This window comes from Octopus bimaculoides, chromosome 2 (genome assembly GCF_001194135.2).
Source record: "Octopus bimaculoides isolate UCB-OBI-ISO-001 chromosome 2, ASM119413v2, whole genome shotgun sequence".
NCBI classification, from domain to species: Eukaryota; Metazoa; Mollusca; class Cephalopoda; order Octopoda; family Octopodidae; genus Octopus; species Octopus bimaculoides.
In genome coordinates, this window is record NC_068982.1 from 111,481,357 (window position 1) to 111,502,407 (window position 21,051).

The 21,051-nt window shown below is 34.4% G+C and overlaps 1 protein-coding gene across 4 annotated transcripts in view; it reads right to left on the reverse strand.

Annotated features, from left to right (window-relative positions):
* Positions 1–622, reverse strand: part of LOC106867485 (dynamin-1) — a 128,265-nt gene extending 127,643 nt beyond the window's left edge. The window contains exon 1 of one of the 4 annotated variants that reach the window (XM_014912368.2): positions 132–622. In XM_014912368.2, coding sequence (XP_014767854.1) covers positions 132–295 — 164 coding nt within the window. In that variant the 5' untranslated portion in view covers positions 296–622. The remainder of the gene's footprint in view (positions 1–131) is intronic. The other 3 variants (XM_014912369.2, XM_014912367.2, XM_014912370.2) reach the window with 3 other exon arrangements.
* Between the last annotated feature and the right edge of the window lie 20,429 nt (positions 623–21,051).

Below are 21,051 nucleotides of genomic sequence, written 5' to 3' on the forward strand. Positions count from 1 at the left end.
ATATATATATATATATATGTATATGTATGTATATGTATGTACGTGTGTGTGTGTGTGTGTACACAAATATATTTACATTTGTCTCAAGAAGGTAGCATATGAAATAAATTGAAAGATATACTTTAACTGACCTGCCAACAAAATTCTCTAACACACTGCTCTTTCCTGCACTTTGACTTCCAACAACAGCTATCTGCGGCAGATCCAAAGAGATGGGCACCCCGAGGGTGGCAAAAGCGTCCTGCAACTTATTCACTATAGGAATAAGCTGCTCCATACCCATATTACCCGACATTTTTGAAATTTAGAGAGGTTCCACTCAACTTCTTTCACCACACTCTCACTCTCTTTCGTTCTTTCCCCTTTCACACGTGATATAAAATAATTATTTAATAATCCTTTGTGGGAATACAATATCTGTCTGTGTCTGTCTGTATGTATGTGTGTGAGTGAGTGATCGGGTGGCCAGCTCTGACAGCTCCAACTGTGGTCAGTTTGTCATGATGGCGGAACTAGTTCTATCACTGAAATGGTCGGCTGACGTAGGGCCGCTTACATCCTACTGCAATTAACGTATTCAGCACAAAGCTGCACAATCCAACAACATAGCGAGCGTCACTACTAGTTCCACTATAACAACCACTAACAACTACTAATATTAATTAGATTATTATTAGCCGTTGTCGCTGTTAAGAAGAAAATAAACCAAAAAAAAAAATAGATTGTTTTTAATTAATCATTTTTGTTGTTGGATAAGTGATTTTTTTTCTCCTTTTTACTATTCTACTTCATTTATATAATATATACATATATATATATATATATATGTATATGTATTAATTAATGGAGCAAACAAATATATTACATACCACACAGTAGTATGATATAAATAATGTTACAAGGGGAGTAGACTTAATAGTAAATGCTAGCTCTGAAAAATGTCGTATGACACTCAGTGATTGCGGAGATGTTCATTCCCGGAAGAAGATTAGGACTTTCTAGGTTGGGAAATTCTTCATAATTGCTGGGTTGAAAAAGATAGGGTGAGATTTGTAAATAAAATAATCAGGATAAATGAATGGGACTAGCATTAGAAAATAATGATACTAAAGGCGAAAACTGTAGCTTGGTTTTGACAAGTTAGAAAAAATGATAGAGAAATTGCCTACGTAACATACTGAATATATTTACACGACAGCATTATGATTTCAATGATGCACATATCTAATGCACCGAATTAACTTAATCGTTATACATATTCCTTTGCTATTGTCTTAAGAGGTATTGTTTCAACTGAAAGTTGAGCATCCAAAATAATATATTCTTTTACGATCTAGAAATATTTGTATTGTCTTTATTGAAAAGGTTATGAGAATATAGTTACTTAATAAGTAAGTAATGAAGGATGCACTGTAATTAATTTAAAAACAAGCATCTACTAAAACTAATTACAATGATATGTTGAAGTAGAATCAGCGATTAGGAGCAGAATCCCTGGAGGATCAGCCGTCTCACGTGATGTTATGTAATTATATTTGGTGTGACTTTCTCTTCTTTCCTTCACTTTCTTACATTAATCTATTCTTTCTGCATTTTACAAAGGATAGTAACTGAATTAAAGCATTTTGATTTATTCAAATAAAAAGGATTTCCAAGAATCTTCATGTGATATCAATATTTAACATTTTTTATTTGTTTTAAACGTTCCATTTATATTAGTTCACAATAAATAATTATACTGCATTTTTGATATTTTAATTTTGAATTATAGAAATCCTATATAGATCACTTAGGAATTCATATGTATAGAATAATATAACATGTTCAGAAAATGTTAATCACTACTGTTGTCATCATCATTATCACAGTCTCTTTTTTTTTTTTGAGATTATGCTTGTTTATAAATGACAATAATTATCAAAAGCCCTGTAGAGGTACAGCCAGACCGACAGATAAAGTGATTTGTGGTATTTAGTTACAACCTTTTATGCTCTGGGTTTAAATGCCATTGAAAATGGTGTTATTAAAGTAAAGTACCAGCTAAGAACTGGGGGGGGAGGGTTGTATTCCTATAGTGCTGCCTAGATGTGAGTGGAATTATAATAGACGTTAAGACAACTATTAGTGATAATAATTCTTACTTCATTGATCACAAGAGCCCATGCATACTTAAGATGTGATGCATCAAAGTTATAGAAACATGTGGAAATGTTTGTAGGGAAGACCATGCAAGGGTGCATAAAAAAAGGCGTGGTTAAGATGTTAAATGAACATATTAAAAATGTTATATAAATTCAATAGAATAGAATTAAAAATATGATTATATAAAAATACTCAATAATTCAAATAAGATCAAATTCAAAAATATGGAACACTTACAGGTGAATAAAAACCTACCAGTTAGAATGGGTCAGAGAATTCCACACCTCTACCCATCTACTACTCTTATAGATACACCCATAAGCTTTACTCAAGTCAGTTTAATCCTTAAGGAGATAAACGTCCTCTGGGCAACTTCCAGTAGCTGTTTATAAACATCTAAGGAGATCTTCACTAAAATTCTATCCAATGGAAACAACTGGTACTTGCACCTCAGCATTTGTTGTTTATGTGACACTCTGTAATTCAGATAACAGGTTCAGCAGTTTGTGATTCTTTTCCCAGATAATAGTGACATGGAGTGATTCTATAGAGGCAAACTCCATTCCAAGTGTCCAAGGTTCCTCTTCTAGTGTTGTAGTGTCTTTCAAGAGTCTTAGAATCTATCTGGTTGGGTTCACTTTTTTTCCAGCCACAGTGATCTGCCAAACTTTTTCAGACTCCCACAGCCTCAAGACCCCTCCTCCTACTTCTCAGCAGTACTTCTTCCTCTTGTAGGGATTAGATAGTACTGCTGAAAGGTGAAGTAGAAGCATCAACTTGAGACCAAGAATGAGGCAATCAGCTCCACCCTTTCCACTGCTTCATCTAATAGTGCAGTTGGAATGGCAGCCACTAGGACCTGCTGTTGTTGCTATTTCACTTTCTCAGACTGTAAATCATAAGGACTTGCAAATCCATACAAATCCCCTCCCAGCTACATATCATTTCTTGTTTCCTCCATACTTAGCACCAGCCTATATTGTGCTATAGAGATAATAATGAGCCAAGAGTCAATGCTACTGTCAATGCCTCTGATTGTATTTTACTTGTACCACTCCATCTGTCCAGCACCCTACAGCAGTATTAGACAACATGGATCGGTCTCTTCAGGTACCAAACTTCAGGCCCACTCTCTTTTTCAACTTAGTTATCACTCCTGTCACCATCTCATATTCTGTTAGAACAGTGCCAATCATCTCAGTATGCTTGGTGACCAACAGTACTACAGTGATGTCATTAGCATATGCCGACATAGATGTTCCACATCATGGTTCATGTGGGATGCCCTTTAAGATCTTTAGTTTCAGCAGTAAAGGCACTAGAGTCAATATACATGAGAGAGATAAAAGCAGACATTCTTGGCAGACCAAGTACATAATACTGAATGATTCTGATAGATGGCCATTTATTCTGACCACTAAGCACATATCTTTGTACATTGCTGTGATCTAACCCCTGAAAATGGAACTGAAACCACCCAACTTGAGGACAGCTGCCAGGTTGCTTATCTACTTTCTCTATGATGTATCACTTGAAATGGAGCTTGTCAGAGTTTGAGCTGTTTGGGATGGCACATGTCTGTACCTCACCAATTACTAATACCCTAGCCAAAATTTTTAATTCTGCATTTAGCAGAGTTATGGACTGAAAATTATTTATGTGCTCCTTCTTGTTTGGGTTCTTTCTCAACAATACCACCGCTCCTCAGTTCACTGGACTGGAAATCCTCCCATTCTGTTGCCATTAGTGGTGTGCAGTGACTTTTGAGGTTGGTCATGCAATAAATACTTGGCACACATGGCGGAGACGTAACCACCCACTTTAAAAAAATTTTTTTTACAGAAACCCACGTTTTCAGCTATGGAGATTCCAATTCTGAAAAAAAAAAATGGCAAAAATTGTAACTTCAAAATTTCAAATATTATTGAACGATAGGAAGAGGAGGACAAAAGATTTCATGTGTGTTTTTCTTTAAGTATGCCAAGTGGAAGCAAAATGGAAACACAACGAAGTATCAATCTGAATGGGTTTCCTTTGAAACAAAGTAACTATTTTAGCTCAGTTTCCAATGATTTGGACAACTTTTCAATGTGGTTGTAAATACATTACATTCTTAAATTGATTTTTTAGTTATATAAAAATCAAAGGACATGCAGTGCATGACTAGCATGTTTCAACTGCACGCTACTGGTAGACATCTACTAAGGGATTGTTGAGCAAGTCTGGCATATTACTGTAAAGCTCACAGAGAAGACACCCAAAACAATATGCCTCTTATATAGCCAGATATGGCTTCCCTTATGTCAGTGGCGCTGTTATTGGCCTTTTGTAACACTCCAATGTCACTGTTGAGGGTGGTGGGGCAGGCTGTTGAGATAGGCACTGAAATCTATCCTGCATTACCACACTATTTGTTCCAAACAGTAAACTGAAGTTCTGCTGAAAAGCTGCACACCTCTGCTTGGAGTTGAGTAACATGTGCACATTATAGTCTGCCAAAGGCCAAATTGAGCCTCTGTTGCCATGTTGTGTCTCTGTCACTCAGCCCATTGAACAGCTTTCATTTTTCTATGTCTTAGAGCATGCACATTAGCTTTGATTTATAAGTCTTCTGCTAATCTCTAATCTGGTTTTCTCTATCCCTACATGACTGTAGTCTAATTATTGTTTTCATGTTGTTCACAATTGTTCCATCAATGCCTGCTTAACTAATTTACCAATCCAGTTTCTGTAAGCTCGACCTGTCAAGAAAGACTCTGCTAACATTTCTTCCCTTGATTTGAGAAGTCATACATTTTTTCTTTTTTTTTTTTCATTTTAAATATGTACATTTGCTTTTTAAAATTTCAAAATTTACTTTAAAGTGTTAAATTTCACAAAGCCAACTAACCGTAGAAGATACTGGTTGGCTAAATTACAAAATAGTGCAAGAAGAACTAAAATAAATTTGTTTTAAAACAACAAAATTTGAAAACTTATGAGCTCCAAATTGCAAACACAGTCATAATAATCATAATAATAATGGTTTCAAATTTAGGCACAAGGCCATCAATTTTAGAAGCAGAGGTTAGTTGATTGCATCATCCTAAGTAGTTGACTAGTACTTACTTTATTGACCCTGGAGGAATGATAAGAAAAGTTGACTTTGACATAGAGATGAAGGCAAAATGTTTATTCCTAGAGAATGCAGTAATACTGATGCAATCATCAATATAATAGCTATAGAATTCAGAGATAGGTCCAGTGAAGTAGACAAAAATCTGATGGTCTTGGTGGGCACAACTACCCAAGGTCTATAATAAAATTCGAACACATGGTCATATGGTTAGTTGCAGCCATTGCCCCTCATTTGACCTTAAGTCACATGAACAATCAGTCTTAAATTTTTTGCTAGATCTTATGAGAGTTTTAGAATCATCTGAATGTAATTCATTACTTCTACATAATGACAACAATTTACTTCTACTACAATTTCTTCTTCAAATTCTAATATCCATTATTGCTACATCTTCCCATTAAATTCAAGATAAGCTTTATTCCTATAGCTTCCCATTAAAATCATAGTTTACATTCCTGTTATAACTCTCCATTAAATTCAAGACATTCATTCTCCCTGCAGCTTTCCATTAAGTCCATCAGGGTTTTGAATACTATGGAAAGCAGTCATAAAATGATGATGAAACCCATTCTTTCTCTATCTTTCAACTAAACCAATACTAACCATTTTTGCAGTAACTTCCTATTTATATCTATGGTAGCCATTCCTTCAATAGTTCCATATTAAGAGTCTTATTTTCCTTTTCTGAAATATCTCTTATAAACAAAACATGTTGTTGTTGTTGTTCTTCTTCTTCTTCTTCTTCTTCTTCTTCTTCTTCTTCTTCTTCTTCTTCTTCTTCTTCTTCTTCTTCTCCTCCTCCTCCTTCTTCTTCTTCTTCTTCTTTTTCTCGTCATTGTCATCATCGTCATTGTCATTGTCATTGTTGTCGTTGTTGTTGTTGTTGTTGCAGTGGTGACAGTGGTGGTGAGGCTTACCATGTACGTGTACCCTACTTAAATCTTGTTAATAACAATGGTATTTTGTTCTAGGCACAGTTTTTTTACATTCAAAAGATGCTTGACATTTCAAAAATTATGAATAGACAGCAAATTTCTGTTATAATTCACTCCTTTAGAAATTGGAAATATGGTTATGGCTTATAGAGAAAAAAAATGTTTTACTAATAATGGAAGATTTATTTAACTTAGAATATTCTACATGCAAAAAAACTATTAAAAGGAGGACAAATACATAAATGTCACCAAAGAAAATGGGATGAGTAAAAAGTCATCTTTACTGTTGTCATCATCATTATCCTTTTCATTACTGACCATTATTACCATCATCACCACTACCATCCTCTTCATCACCAGCATCATCATAATCAGCCTTGTTGTTGCTGTTGTTATGGTCATCATCCTCATCATTGCTGTCAAAGATTACTACAGTCTAAATTTTTTGAGCCGAGGTTCTAAGATTTTGTGCCTGATGACATATGAAGTCATATGCAAAGAAATAAATTAAGGAAAAGTAATAACAGGATGAAGAATATTATTTGACAATAATGTCATTATCACAATCATAATCATCATCACCAGCCAGCCAGCAAGGGAGTCCCTATATAGTTGCTGAACCAGCTAGAAATAGCTCTCTTTTACTCTCTTTTACTTGTTTCAGTCATTTGACTGCGGCCATGCTGGAGCACCACCTTTAGTCGAGCAAATCGACCCCAGGACTTATTCTTTGTAAGCCTAGTACTTATTCTATCAGTCTCTTTTGCCAAACCGCTAAGTTACGGGGACGTAAACACACCAGCACCGGTTGTCAAGCGATGTTGGGGGACAAACACAGACACACAAACACACACACATATATATATATATATACATATACATATATACGATGAGCTTCTTTCAGTTTCCGTCTACCAAATCCACTCACAAGGCTTTGGTCAGCTTGAGGCTACAGTAGAAGACACTTGCCCAAGGTGCCACGCAGTGGGACTGAACCCGGAATCATGTGGTTGGTAAGCAAGCTACTTTCCACACAGCCACTCCTGCGCCTATGAAATTTCTTGACAATAGTTGTGAAATTTCTTAAAAGAAATGGATTTGGTACTGTAATTCTGAGCATGCAAAAAAGAACTGATCACTAACTTGGGTCTAAACAACATGTCTAATGTCTCAAGATTTTTAACTGTGTTGTTTTGGTTTGGACAGTTCAGTCATTCATCTTTTACTTGTATCAGTCATTGGACTGTTGTCATGCTGAGGCACTGCCTTGAAGTGTATTAGTCAAATGCATCAACACCAGTACTTGTAGTATTATTTCTTAAGCCTGGTACTTATTCTATTGGTCTCTTATGCTAAACAGCTAAGTTACAGGGAACATAAACAAACCAACACTGGTTGTCAAGTGGTGGTGGGATACAAGCATGAAGACACACACAGACATATATATATATATATATATATATGTAAATGATACCCATGCATTGTAGTCATTGTCATTGACGGTACCATGTAAATGGCACCTGTGAACCGTTGTGGTTGATGCTAGAACCATGTAAATGGCACCCATGCATCATAGTCATGGTCATCGACAGCACCTAGGAAGGGCATCCAGCTGTGGAAACCATGCCAAATTAGACTGAAACCTGGTGCAGCTCTCTGGCTCATCAGCTCCAATCAAACTGTCTAACCCATGCCAGCATGGAGAATGGATGTTAAATGATGATGATGATGATGATGATATATGATGGGTTTCTTTCAGTTTCCATCTACCAGAACTATTCTCAAGGCTTTGGTCAGCCTGAGACTATAGTAAAAGACACTTGCCCAAGGTACTGTGCTGTGGGACTAAACCCAGAACCATGTGGTTGGGAAGCAAACTGCTTACTTCCACTCCAGTCCTTGGCAACCTACTGTCTGGCATTCCTTGTTTATTCATGTCACATATATATCATTACAGTGGTAAATCCTGTACACTTTAACTCATACCCAGCCAAGATCTCAGTTGATTAGTGCTCTGCTTTATCAAGTTACAAAGCTTGTAAGATAAGATAGAATTGTTATTACATTGGGCATAATGTTATGCAATATTTAGTTACAGCTCTTTACATTCTGATGTCCAATCTCTGCATGATTGATTTTGTCTTTCATTTGATTGTGGTTGATAAAATAAGTATCAGTTAAGTGCTGGAGCCTATTTAATTAGGTAACATTTCTCCACAAATTTCAGGCCAAGTGCCTTTTCTTAGAAACAGACATGTTTTCATGGAAAACTGTAAATGAATAACCCCAATGGTATAACCTCATTAGCACAGACTATAAAAGAAAGCACTCAATACACTCTGTAAAGTGGTTGACATTAGGAAGGGCATTGTCATAAAAGCGATGCCAAAATTGAACTGCTAGAGCAAGTTGTGATCTTCCAACTGATTAGATCCTGTCAAAATGCCAAACTTATGCCAGCATAGAAACTGAGTGTAATAATGATGGCAGTCATGATGATGGTGGTGGTCGTGGTGATGATGATGATAATGATATATATATGATATATATTTTTTGTTTACAAATCAACTGACCATAACAGATTTTTAACTCTGGTTTGAAGAGGATTTATATATCCTTCACCATTAGAGTCTGACAAGTCGTCTATAAAGCTAAGTACTCTATGAACAGACATATATTTAACTGCATGTAAATATATATATGTATGTATATATGTATATATATATATATATATATATATATATATATATATATATATATATATATATATATATATATATATATATATATATACATACATACATACATACATATATATCCAGCTATTCTACTCACTATTTCTGGGATGGTCATGGGGGTAGAGTCTTCAAGCATGACCTCCATAGAGTCCTATCAGAAGCAACTGTCATAGACTTTCTGGTTGGATTTTCAAGTATGATCAACCAAGACTATCCAACCATTTTCTTCTTGGTTTACCCCTAGATTTCCTGCTAGTTGACTCAGCAGAAGAATCCATCTTCAATTCTTTCCCATTACATTCTAACCATATGTCTGTAGTACTGGAGCTGTGACCTCTCCATTTAGAGAAGTAGTTATTCAATCTGGAGAAACTCCTTGTCGAAAAATTTTGTTCCATAAATTCTTTGAAGGAACACCATTTTGGCTGATTATATTTACGATTGTACTCTTTTGGCTATTACCCAACATTCATGATCATAGGTGGGGATAAGCATGGAAACCAAACTGAAGATAGCAAGTCTGGCTTTTTACCAACTTCCCCTCTTCTGAGAATCAAATGTTGAAGCCAGCATTATGGTGCTGGCATCTGCAATTCTAGCATCCATTTCAGCTTCCTGCCTTCCATCACTTGTAAATACATACAGCTCCTAGATTCTTAAGCTTCTCCATTTGTGTCACTGATGCTCCACTAACATGCAGAGTGCACTAGCCAGATTTTCTTGAGAGGACAAGTGCCTCAATCTCTACAACACTAATTATCATCCTTGCCTTGTTCACTGCATGCTGGAGATCACCTTCCGTTGAACCAAGTAGCATCATGTTCTCTGCAAATATTAGCTGGCCAATCCTACACCCATTGACTGTGGTACTACTTCCACAATGGTGATTATTAGAGTTACATAATGTAAATTATAAAATCAAGACTCTTGTCAAATCATCAAAGATGTGAAACTTTTAGATGTAACATTTGATTGTAGAAATGTTGACAGACCCAACCATTGTAGAGATGATGGTAAGTCTTGATTATGCAAACCTTATGTAAATGAAACATATGTAAAACGGTGCGACTAAATATCTTGCAAACAATCTCTCATGTTTTGTTTAATTTTCTTCATAAACTCTGTGAAACATCTAAACTCTAGATTCACTACAAATAATACAAATACAATATCACAGCTGAGGTTACATATGAAGTTCTAAATACTGATTATTTGTCAAGCAATTTAAAGTTTAAAGTGCACAATATTTACACATGTCCACATGCACACACACGTCATAGTTTCCTTATAGCAAATTTTACTCACAAGTTATTAGTAAACCTAAGGTTATAGTGCTATAACTCCTTCATAACAACACACACTATTTCTTTTCTGGTACATCTTGAAAAAGGGCCTATGTTCAAAATATTGATAATTTTTCTTTTTCTCACAGCAAATACATGTATATTTAGCTTACATTTATTTTTATTCTTCTAGATGGAAAAGGCACTTGCTCATGTTCCCATGCAGTTAGATCAAATCTTGAACTATGTAGTTGTGGAAGAACCTCCTTAACCATACAAACATTGTTGCAACTCATCAGTATCCTATAATGATTTTACAAGATTATATTGAGTAGTGTATTCCTTTAAGAGCTGTTTAATTATTTGATGTCCTGTTTCCTGCTCAGAATAAAATTTATCTGTGGTAAATCTGTTCTATAAGTCAAAGAGGTCTTTTTGTGTTACAGATACAGCAAGTTCAAAAATGTTTCCGCAACTCAATAATGATACTTCTCCTACTTGTAATTTCTATGTTTATTGTCACTTGTACTTCATTGACAATATGGAGGTTCTGGTACTTACTGACATAATAACACTTTCCATTATACCTATGGTAATCTTAAGACTATCTTTTATCCATCAGCACTAATATTTCACTGAAAAGTCAATTTTGTGTCTATCGTACTCTGTCCTTGCTAAAATTATATTAAAATATTAGTCATTAAGTTAATCTTATCATTTCCTCACTACATCAGCATTTCTGATTAGATTTTTTTTTATCCACACAACATTAAACATATTAACACTAACTTAACTATCTGTAAAAACAAATACTTCAACAAAAAGAAAAATTACTCTCATCTATGCAAGCTTAGAAAAAATTAAAATGTCAAGCAGTTTGTAAATGTTTTGGTTTACAAATTAAAGAATTTAGAGTTGGTATGTTGTAGTTGTTGATTGCTGTTATAAAGAGAAGAGAGTGAAGTTTTATGAAAGAATAAGAGATGAATCTTTTCTGAGATGTAAAAGTATTTTTAGTTAATGCTTAAGAGAATTACACTGGTCACGACTGACCCAGAAAGATTGTCTTAAGAAAATGTTGAGTGAGACGAACAGTTGAAATGTCTTTCTAGTAAACAAAAGTCTTCAGAGTATTATATTTGTGTAATATTGGTTGTATGTATGAAAATGTTTGAACTGAATTGTTTAGCGATATGTATATTAAAATATATGAATCAGTGTGACAATTCTTTTGCAGTGTACAGAAACAAATATGTGCATGTAAGTTTGGGTACATGTTGATAGCTTTTGACTGTAAACAAGCTAATTAGAAGTTCTAGTATCGAATCTTTACGCTGCAGTTATGATACAATTTGCTGAGGGAGTCTAGTGTGAAGTGTTCTCTGAAGACAAATAGACAGGCTATAATGTTCACTGTGAAGGCTTTTCAGGAGATGAGTAGTCTTCTGAAACTTTTGTCTGTAGTTGGTTGACAAGTGGATATAGTTGATTAAAGGGTGAAAGGAGAATTAATAAACAGCCAAACAGTCTTGATTAGCTGACTCAACGTAAACAAGAAAGCTTGTTCCTATGCAAAAACAAACAGAAAAAAACTAACTCATTGAAAGCCAAGGTCTATAACTGTTGAGTGAAAATGGCCATTGAACTGAGAGTTCAGGTTTCAAATTTTAGAAAGACTTCCCTCAAAGCAGTAAAATAAATAAATAAAATTAACTGTTACATCACCAAGAATGGGTTTTAGGATAAGTTTGTGTTAAATCCCTAGCAAATCTGTCGGTTAATTTCCTCTCTGTGATTATTTTTAAATACGGTTAGATTTCAGGAATAAAAACAGATTTTTATATCAGAACATGTAGAAGAGATATTGCAATTGAGAGGAGTCTTAGTTGACTTTGAACTCAGAATGTATAGATCTGGAAAAAATATCTCAAAGTATTTTTCCCATATTGTGATGACTCTAATCAACCTACCTTGCTAAATAATAATAACTGTTTCTAACTTAGACACAAGGCCTACAGTTTTGAGGAAAGGAGGTTAGTCAGTACTAAACTGCTCCTTCAGATTATCAACCCTCAAGGAGGAAAAAGCAAAATTGACTTCAGTGGGATTTGAACTCAGAATGTAAAGAGCTAGAACAAATACTGGAACAGAGTAATTTTTCAGACCCTTTAATGATATTGCCAGCTTACCTCTACTAGTAGTTGTAATAGTAGCAGCAACAGTAGTAGTAGTTTTCTAATCTTGGTACAAAGCCAGCAGTTATTAAGGGCAAAGGTAAGTCAATTACATTGACCCCCATGCTGAACTGGAACATATGTTGTTGACCCTGAAAGGATGAAAGGCGTAGTTGACCATAGCAGGAATTGAACTCAGGAAGTATGGAACTGGGAAAAAATATTGCAAAGTATTTTTTCTTATATTTTAATGATTCTCCTGAGTAATAATAATCATTTTTAACTTAGGCAGAAGACAAGGCCAGCTGTCATGAGGGAAAGTGGTTAGTCAATACCATTAATCTAGTACTTGACTGATGCTTTATTTTATCAACCATGGAGGGATGAAAGACAAAGTTGACTTTGGAGAGATTTGAATTTACAAAATAAATTAAATTCAAATTACGAGAAATGTAAACAAACAAACGAAGTTTGCTTTTAGAAGCGTTGAGATGTCTTAGAAAGTTAAAGAAGTGATTTTAAATTCTCAATCGCAGGATAATGCTAATAATATAGCCTGAACAGGATAAACTACCCCTATTTTGCAGAAAAAAGTGTAGGTGGTTAGCTGTGGGATTTATTTACAAAATAAAGTTTGAATACTGCAAGGCATTTTTACCTACACTCTAATGATTCTGCCAATCCACGGTCCTGCAACAACAACAATAATAATGATGATTTCAAATTTTGGCACAAAGTCTGCAATTCTGGAGGAAGGGGTAAGTTGATTACATCGACCCTAGTGTTCAACTGGTACTTAATTTATCAACCCCAAAAAGATGAAGAGCAAAGTCAACTTCAGTGGAATTTGAACTCAGAACATGAAGACAGACAAAATTCCTCTAAGCATTTTGCCTGGTGTGGTAACAAGTCTGCCAGCTCACTGAATAATAATATTTTCTACTATAGGCACAAGTTGAAGAAGTTTAGAAGGGAAGGGAAAGTTGTTAATCTCAATCCCAGTACTTGGCTGGTACTTTATTCTATCAACTCCAAAAGGATGATAGGCAAAGTTGACCTTGGCAGTATTTGAATTCAGAACATAAAGAGTTGAAAGAATAATAATAATGATAAGGATACTGTATTCAGCATTATTATTGTTAATGCTTGTAGCGATATCAAAGAAAGAAGACTTTTTCACATTCTGTGTCGAAATAAGACAACTAATGATTGCTGTCTCATAATGAAGAGATTCTTCACCATATAGTCTATATTCCAGAACATCAAGTCACATGCTGAAAATAGAAGCAGTCCAATGAGTTATTTAATTATATGGCTATTAATTTTGCTTCCTTTTTTAATATTTATATTTTTATTTATATTTTATTATTATTATTATTATGATTATTATTATATGAAAACTCACACCTTATTTTGTTTGCTTGATCTCATATTTTCTTCTGACAGTGAGGCAAACAGGGTGAATGACATTTCAAAGTTTCAATTTGTCAGAAAGCTTGAAAGGTTTGTTGTGTGCGTGTGTGTGCATGTGTTGCTTTAACTTCTCAAGACCTCTTAGATTAGTGGAAGGAGTGCTGAACCAAAAGCTTGCAACAAAGTGGATTCCATTTAAAGGTACCCAATAAATTGTTGATGGTGTTAAACCATACAATGGAATAACATTTATGTAGCAAACCTACCTTAGACTGCTTCTTGTTCTATGATACAAACTTCCATTTCAAAAGTGATCTAAATTAAAACCTTCCTGCATAATTTCATGTTAATTTATGTTACAAACACTAGCTTAATGACAAAATTATTTTACTGAATTGTTATTTTCAAAAGTAATTGAAACAAAAGTGGTATATTCCAACAGAAATATGGTAACAAAAGAGTTAAGTCTGCCACCCAAGAACAAGAGTGGCTTCTAGTTTCCATACAGTTTCTCTCTTTTTAAATATTACTCAAAAGGCTTTAGTTGGCCTGAGGCAATAGAAATTAGTCGCCTAAGCTACTACACAATGGGACTGAACTTGGGCCAACTAGGTTATGAAGCAAATTTCTTTTACCACACAGCCATGCTTAGAATGAGTCAGATGATCAAGGTATTAGCTTGTAGAATGAGGTGTTTAATTATTAATTAGTCAGTGAAGGAAGACTGGTAGCTAAGATCATTAAAGGCCTACATACACTGTCATGATTGTCATTGTTGTATTTTCAGTTTGAACTTCTGATTATGAGTAATAAAAATGTATTACTGAGATATATTTCCTTGTGTGGTAACTGTGTCCTGTTGAATGAAACCGAGTCACCAGGCATCCACTGGTGGGTGTGTCAAAACCTCTAGTCACAAAACTGGGGCAAGTGTAACTTAGATGTGATGGACACTTCATGGGAAATGTTTTGGGAAGTGAAAAGTGATGTCATCTTCATAGAGCTCCATATGTATGTGCATGCATGTGTGTGTGTGCGTGTGGTTTGAAGTGACAGCTAGAAGGTTAAATATATGTACATAAAGGCAGTGTGTTCAGCCAATACAAAGGAACAACCATAAGGTATCCTGATCAAGCATTCTATCTATGATGATCTCATTTTTTAGGGATATGTTGAGTATATTATCCAATGTATTTGTTTTCCTATAGATGTGACTGAGTGACATTTGGCTACTACTTCTAGCAGTTGAGTAATCATCAAAGAACTTCCTCTTTGGCTCATATTGTGAATCTACATCATCTAATGTGTCCATGATTTTAAGATAAGGCGCAATTTTAAGGAGATTTAGCTGTTATTTCTATAAGGTATAGAAAACATGTGGAGATCTCCTTGGTTTATATATTAGTATTGATAAAATGTTTGTGAAGGAAAGCCTTGTCAACACAAACTGTGATGGAATTTCCAACCCGAGACAACAGAGATGGATGGTGCCCAAAGACAAGGCAAATAATTTATGCTTATGAATTTTTAATCCATTTACATTTATTTGTGTCTTCATTGTTATAATTTCATTTGAGTTGTCATTTATAGTCTATGCCGACCTTGTTGGCATAGACTATAAATAAAATTCTAGATACCTGAGTCTTGTAGTATAAGTATATATCATTTGTTATTCCTGTTAAAATTTTTTTTTTTTTCTGTTAACCTAGTTGGAATATCAAAACCAGTACAGCTAGTAAAGATAAAAACTAGCATTCCGTTATATATAAGATTAGTCATAATTTAGTCATCTACTTAATTTTTACAATGACCCAAAAGAAATACGTAACAATCCTAAAAGCTGAGCTTGTATTTAATACATGGGTAACATTTCTGAGCTGTTGACAGACTATAGTGTTAAAGACAATGTGAACTAACAATTTAACAATATTGACCATTGTATTTTCAAAGCATACAAGAATAAGGTTTATGAAGAATATATAAAACTTGTCTTTCTAGTTGTAAATATCCATATTACACTACAATATAACATGAATACTGACATACCTCCTGAACACATATTGATTATTGCTGAATAAAATGAACAGCTTTATATAGCAATACAGTTTTGCATATAGACAAAAGCTAGCTTCCTTTTCTACTAGATCCAGTAATAGATATTTAGACTAGTTCACTTGCAGTTTGTTGTCATTTTAGGCTTAATGCTTTCATTAAATTGCACTCTTAAATTTATGAATTAATATTATATTGAATGATATAACAAAATCTGGTAAAGAAAAAAAATCATTTTTGTAGAGTTACATCCAGTAAAACTTAACAAATAAGGGAGAGAAAAGTGTTACATTGTCAGAAAATGGGTTTTGGGTCACATTCCAAGGATTGTGAGAAGGAAATATCAACCTGAGAGAATGGAACAATGAACAAGTTCAGGGAAATGGTTTATGCATGAATTGAAACTGCATCTCAAACACCTTTACCAGCACAACTACTCTAAAATGTATGTATAGACACTGAAAGAACTAATGAAAAATAATTCGTTTAGAATTAAAGTGAATTCTATTAATTATTCAGTTAATATAAAACAAATATCACTCAATTATATCCTTCATTTGATTTTATCTTTTTTAATCAAAACTAAAAATTATATTAATGTTTGTTGTTAATGTTATCATTTTGTGAACTTTCAATGTAAATTAGTCCAAAGTTAATTTTTAAAACAAATTTACACTTGTTTTATCAAAATCTAAATGACGTGTCATTATATCTTGTTGATGTTTTTGTTGTGTGACAATATCTTCTTGAAATTTTTACAGTATTTATGCCATTGATCTTTATACTATGTATCATCTATAGTTTTATATCTTTTTGGTGCTTTTTATATTCTTACAATATTTGCAGATGTAACAAGAATCAGATCAACAATTAACAAGAAGCATTAACATAGACATAGAGCTACACATTTTTTAAAGGAGAAATCAGTCAATTATATTGACACTATAAGGATGAAAAGTAAAGTCAACATCACTGGGGTATGAAATAAGAATGTAAAGGTCTACAATTTAAATACCTCAAAGCATTGTGTCTGATGCTCTGCCAATTCTATAAATCCTATGCTGCCTTCCTAACAAGAAGTATTAAAATAGTAATTAGATACTTGAATGATTGAGTTGAGTAAATTATTTGTAAGGTAAAAGATAGTCATTGATTTGTTCAAATGTGACAAAGAAAAATCAGATGGGTCAAGTGGATCTATGTAGTGAAAAGATGCCTCAAGTTAATTCACAAGAGCAGTGACTGTTACAGTAAAAGTAGAAATGTCAGAGAGGAGACACAGCACACAGGTGGACTTGAAGTTGTGTGTTGGTAACTGAATCTTTGGCAATCAACCAGATTGTCAAACCTAGTGTGTGTGAGGAGTATTCAAATGGGGCTTTGTGCTTTGTAGAGAATAACCAACTGATCAAGTTGAGAAAAGATTAAACTCACAAGTTTTTATTCCACATCAGGTTCTTATGACTCAAAAAAATAATACAAAATGTCCTGTAGCTACCATCATTATTGCTTTCTTACATCCAACTTTCTATGCTAGCATTTGTTGGATGGCACTTCTATAGACATTAGTATTGTATGGTTGGGTATCCTTCCTAACACCAACCTTTTAGTTGCCTCTTATGACATGCAGATACATGGTCTTCCTATTTTAAGAACTGGTATAAGATAATTTATAGGTTTTTAGTTGCCTTCATTCCAACTAGAGTAAAAGTTACAAAAGATTAGAAAAAGTTACATTAATAAATTACTTATATTTTTCTCAAATAATTTTAAGAATTTGGATATTAGAATTGGAAATTTTGAAATTTTTCACAGATGAATGCTTTGCCTATCTTTTTTTTACTATCATGCATAAAATGAAATGGATGTTGATTAGAGCCATCTCAAACCACCTACTACCATCTTAAAAGGAAAATTGGGATATGTAGAGGAGGGTACACTTATACCTGAAAACAAGACAATCCCTGTGGAACCCCTTGTGAATCAGACTGCCTTTGATCATATCTACTCAATCAGATTTGATCAGGTGTTAAACAACTCACAGGGGCTTTGAGTGGTATCTTGACCCACAAGAAATAGCAATGAAATCTCCTTCAAACTCCATACAGCTATCTTAAAAAAGGATGCTGGGATAGAATGTGAAAATGCCTTTGCTAATAAGTTTGCTCAAGCAGGGCCAATTACGGCCTAACAACCATTATTCCACTGATCTGACCAGCAATTTAAATTCATAGCTATTGTGTATATGTGCCACTTACTGTTTTACTTTAATTTTGACCATGTTTGTATAGGTGTAATGGTCTTTGCCTGAATTTTCTCTCCTCTTGTTACGTTCCCCCATTAACACTTGTTACCCCCCCTTCTCCCTCTCTCTCATCCCAGTTAACATATATTCTTCAACACCAGTTAACACTTCTGATGGCAACCAAAATTTCTGCCAGAAACATAAGATTTCTCTTCCATTTGGGCATAAAACTTATTCCAGTATTTGAATTATTTGTATCACTTTTTGCAGTGGTGTCATCCAGTTCTGTAATTCATGGTGTCATGATGCTCTAAATTACGATTATGTCAGAATTTGTTGTGAAGAAAAAAGTTTCCAAGGATGAGGAGAGGAGTTTCAGAAAATTCACACGAGTTGGCTTTGTCTCATCATAATTTTCAGAAAAATAGGTATTTTTAAATGAAATTTTCTACAAATGCCTTTCAGATGAAATAGATTACAATTATATCAGAATTTAATAGGAAAAAGAAATTGGTGGGCTCCCACACATACATACTGTTACACATCACATATCTACAAAATGAAACTTGTAATTTCTAAAAAAAAAAAAAATTGTGATGTGTGTGTCAGTATGTATATGTACGTGACCAACATTTTTATTTTTCATGTTACATTCTGATATAATCGTAATTCACACCATCTGAAAGGTATTTTTTTTGAAAATTTCATTAAAAAATATCCATTTTTCTGAAAGTTAGGAGGAAAGAAAGGCGCCTCGTGTGACGAAACTTCTCTCCCGGCCTTCGAAAAAATTTTCACAACAAATTCCGATATAATACTAATCTAGACCGTCTAAACGTATTTGTAAAAAATTTCATTAAAAAACATTTATTTTCCTGGAAGTTATGAGGAAACAAATTCGAATGTGGTGGGGCACAATTGTATAGGTATGCCAATAATAATTCCTCTATATCACTGGCATCTAATAGCAAATAGTGACATAAACAACTAACAAAATTATAAATACGTCTTTAAATTACAGTATTAATAGTACAACCTATATATATATGTTTACATTTTCTTAAATCAGTTAGGAAATAAAATTCAATTCCAAGTTTAGACTTTTAAAAGTCCATCAACATTATGTCGATATTAGTTTCAAGATTTGGCACAAGACCAGCAATTTTGGACAGGGAGTAAGTCATTTACATTGACCTACAGTGCTCGACTGGTACTTATTTTATCGACCCTGAAAAGATGAAAGGCAGAGTCGATCTCGGCTGAATTTGAACTCAGAACGTGAAGATGGATGAAATGCCGCTAAGCATTTTGCTAGGCGTGCTAACAATTCTGTCATTTCGCCGCCTTACATTATGCTGATATTAACATTAAACTTTATTATTACATGAGATACATTAATGATGTACAAACATTTTATAGACAATCATTTGGCGTCATACTCCACCATTTCGAGTGTCACAATGTTCGACCCGCATCGTTCTTTAAAAAATTTTTTTCCGATGCAAAATATAATTAATTTCTTCGACATCAACTGTGTAGATAACGAACTAAAAGGCCATCTTTTGATAGTCATCCAGCAGTGAAGTTAGGGAGCGGTACATTATTTTATGTTACTCAACTCGGGTAAGACTCACTAAAAGTGAAATACAGTAGATGTTTAGATCCAGGTCAGCTCTAATTCAGCAAATACTTTCTAGCTGGGTCCATAGGACTATACTATCTATGGGTTGTTCTTTGTTGTTGATTAATCCTAGTGGACCTTGTTTGATCGGAATTATGATCAAAGATGTTCCATTCGTAAGCATCCCATCTTTATGTATACGTAAGACTGTTAAAAAAACCTTTCCTTTTTTCGAGATTTGCCTGCTATTTCAATTAGGTCAATACTTTTGAATTGGCCGACCATAATAGTAGCAAAACGAGTTAAAATCATGACAATTGTGGTCAGCAGTCACTGCAAATAGACATAAAACTTGAGTCACCCACATGAGATCAGGTTTGGAGAAGTAAATGAAATGTTACTGCTTATGATAATCTTAGTCTTCTATTATAACTTCATTCATGAGTGGCTGTGTGGTAAGTAGCTTACTTACCAACCACATGGTTCCGGGTTCAGTCCCACTGCATGGCACCTTGGGCAAGTGTCTTCTACTATAGGCTCGGGCTGACCAAAGCTTTGTGAGTTGATTTGGTAGAGTGGATTTGAAAGAAGCCCGTCATATGTATATATATATATATATATGTATATATATGTGTGTGTGTGTGTGTGTGTTTGTCACCCCAACATCGCTTGATAAGCGATGCTGATGTGTTTACGTACCCGTAACTTAGCAGTTCGGCAAAAGAGGCCGATAGAATAAGTACAAGGCTTACAAAGAATAAGTCCTGGGGTCGATTTGCTCGACTAAAGACGCTGCTCCAGCATGGCCGCAGTCAAATGTCTGAAACGAGAAAAAGAGAAAAGAGAAATGCTTTATAGGAATAGGAAGAGAAATGGAAGTTTATAAAATGGAAATAAAGTGTTCTCTTTTTGCTATTGTATTTAAAATAAAAAATGTCATAAAATATCATATCAGGTAATCTTACACTTGAAACGCAATGTGTGCCGTGCCTGTCGGTCACACTGGTTGAGGGAGACAAAGCAACAAACAGAGGCGTGGCTGTGTGGTAAGAAGCTTGCTTCCCACCCTCATGATTCGAAATTCAGTCTTGCTGCATGGCACCTTGGGCAAGTGTCTTCTGCTAAAGCCTCGAACCGATCAAAGCCTTGCGAGTGGATTTGGTAGACAGAAACTGAAAGAAGCCCGTCGTATGTGTGGATCGTTTGTAGAGGTCTTAGCCAGCAGTGTTTGGGGGTCTGAAGATATACTGTAACGCTAAGCGAGAAACCCAGGGAAACCTCATAAACCACCCTACCCCACTATAATATATATATATATATATATATATAT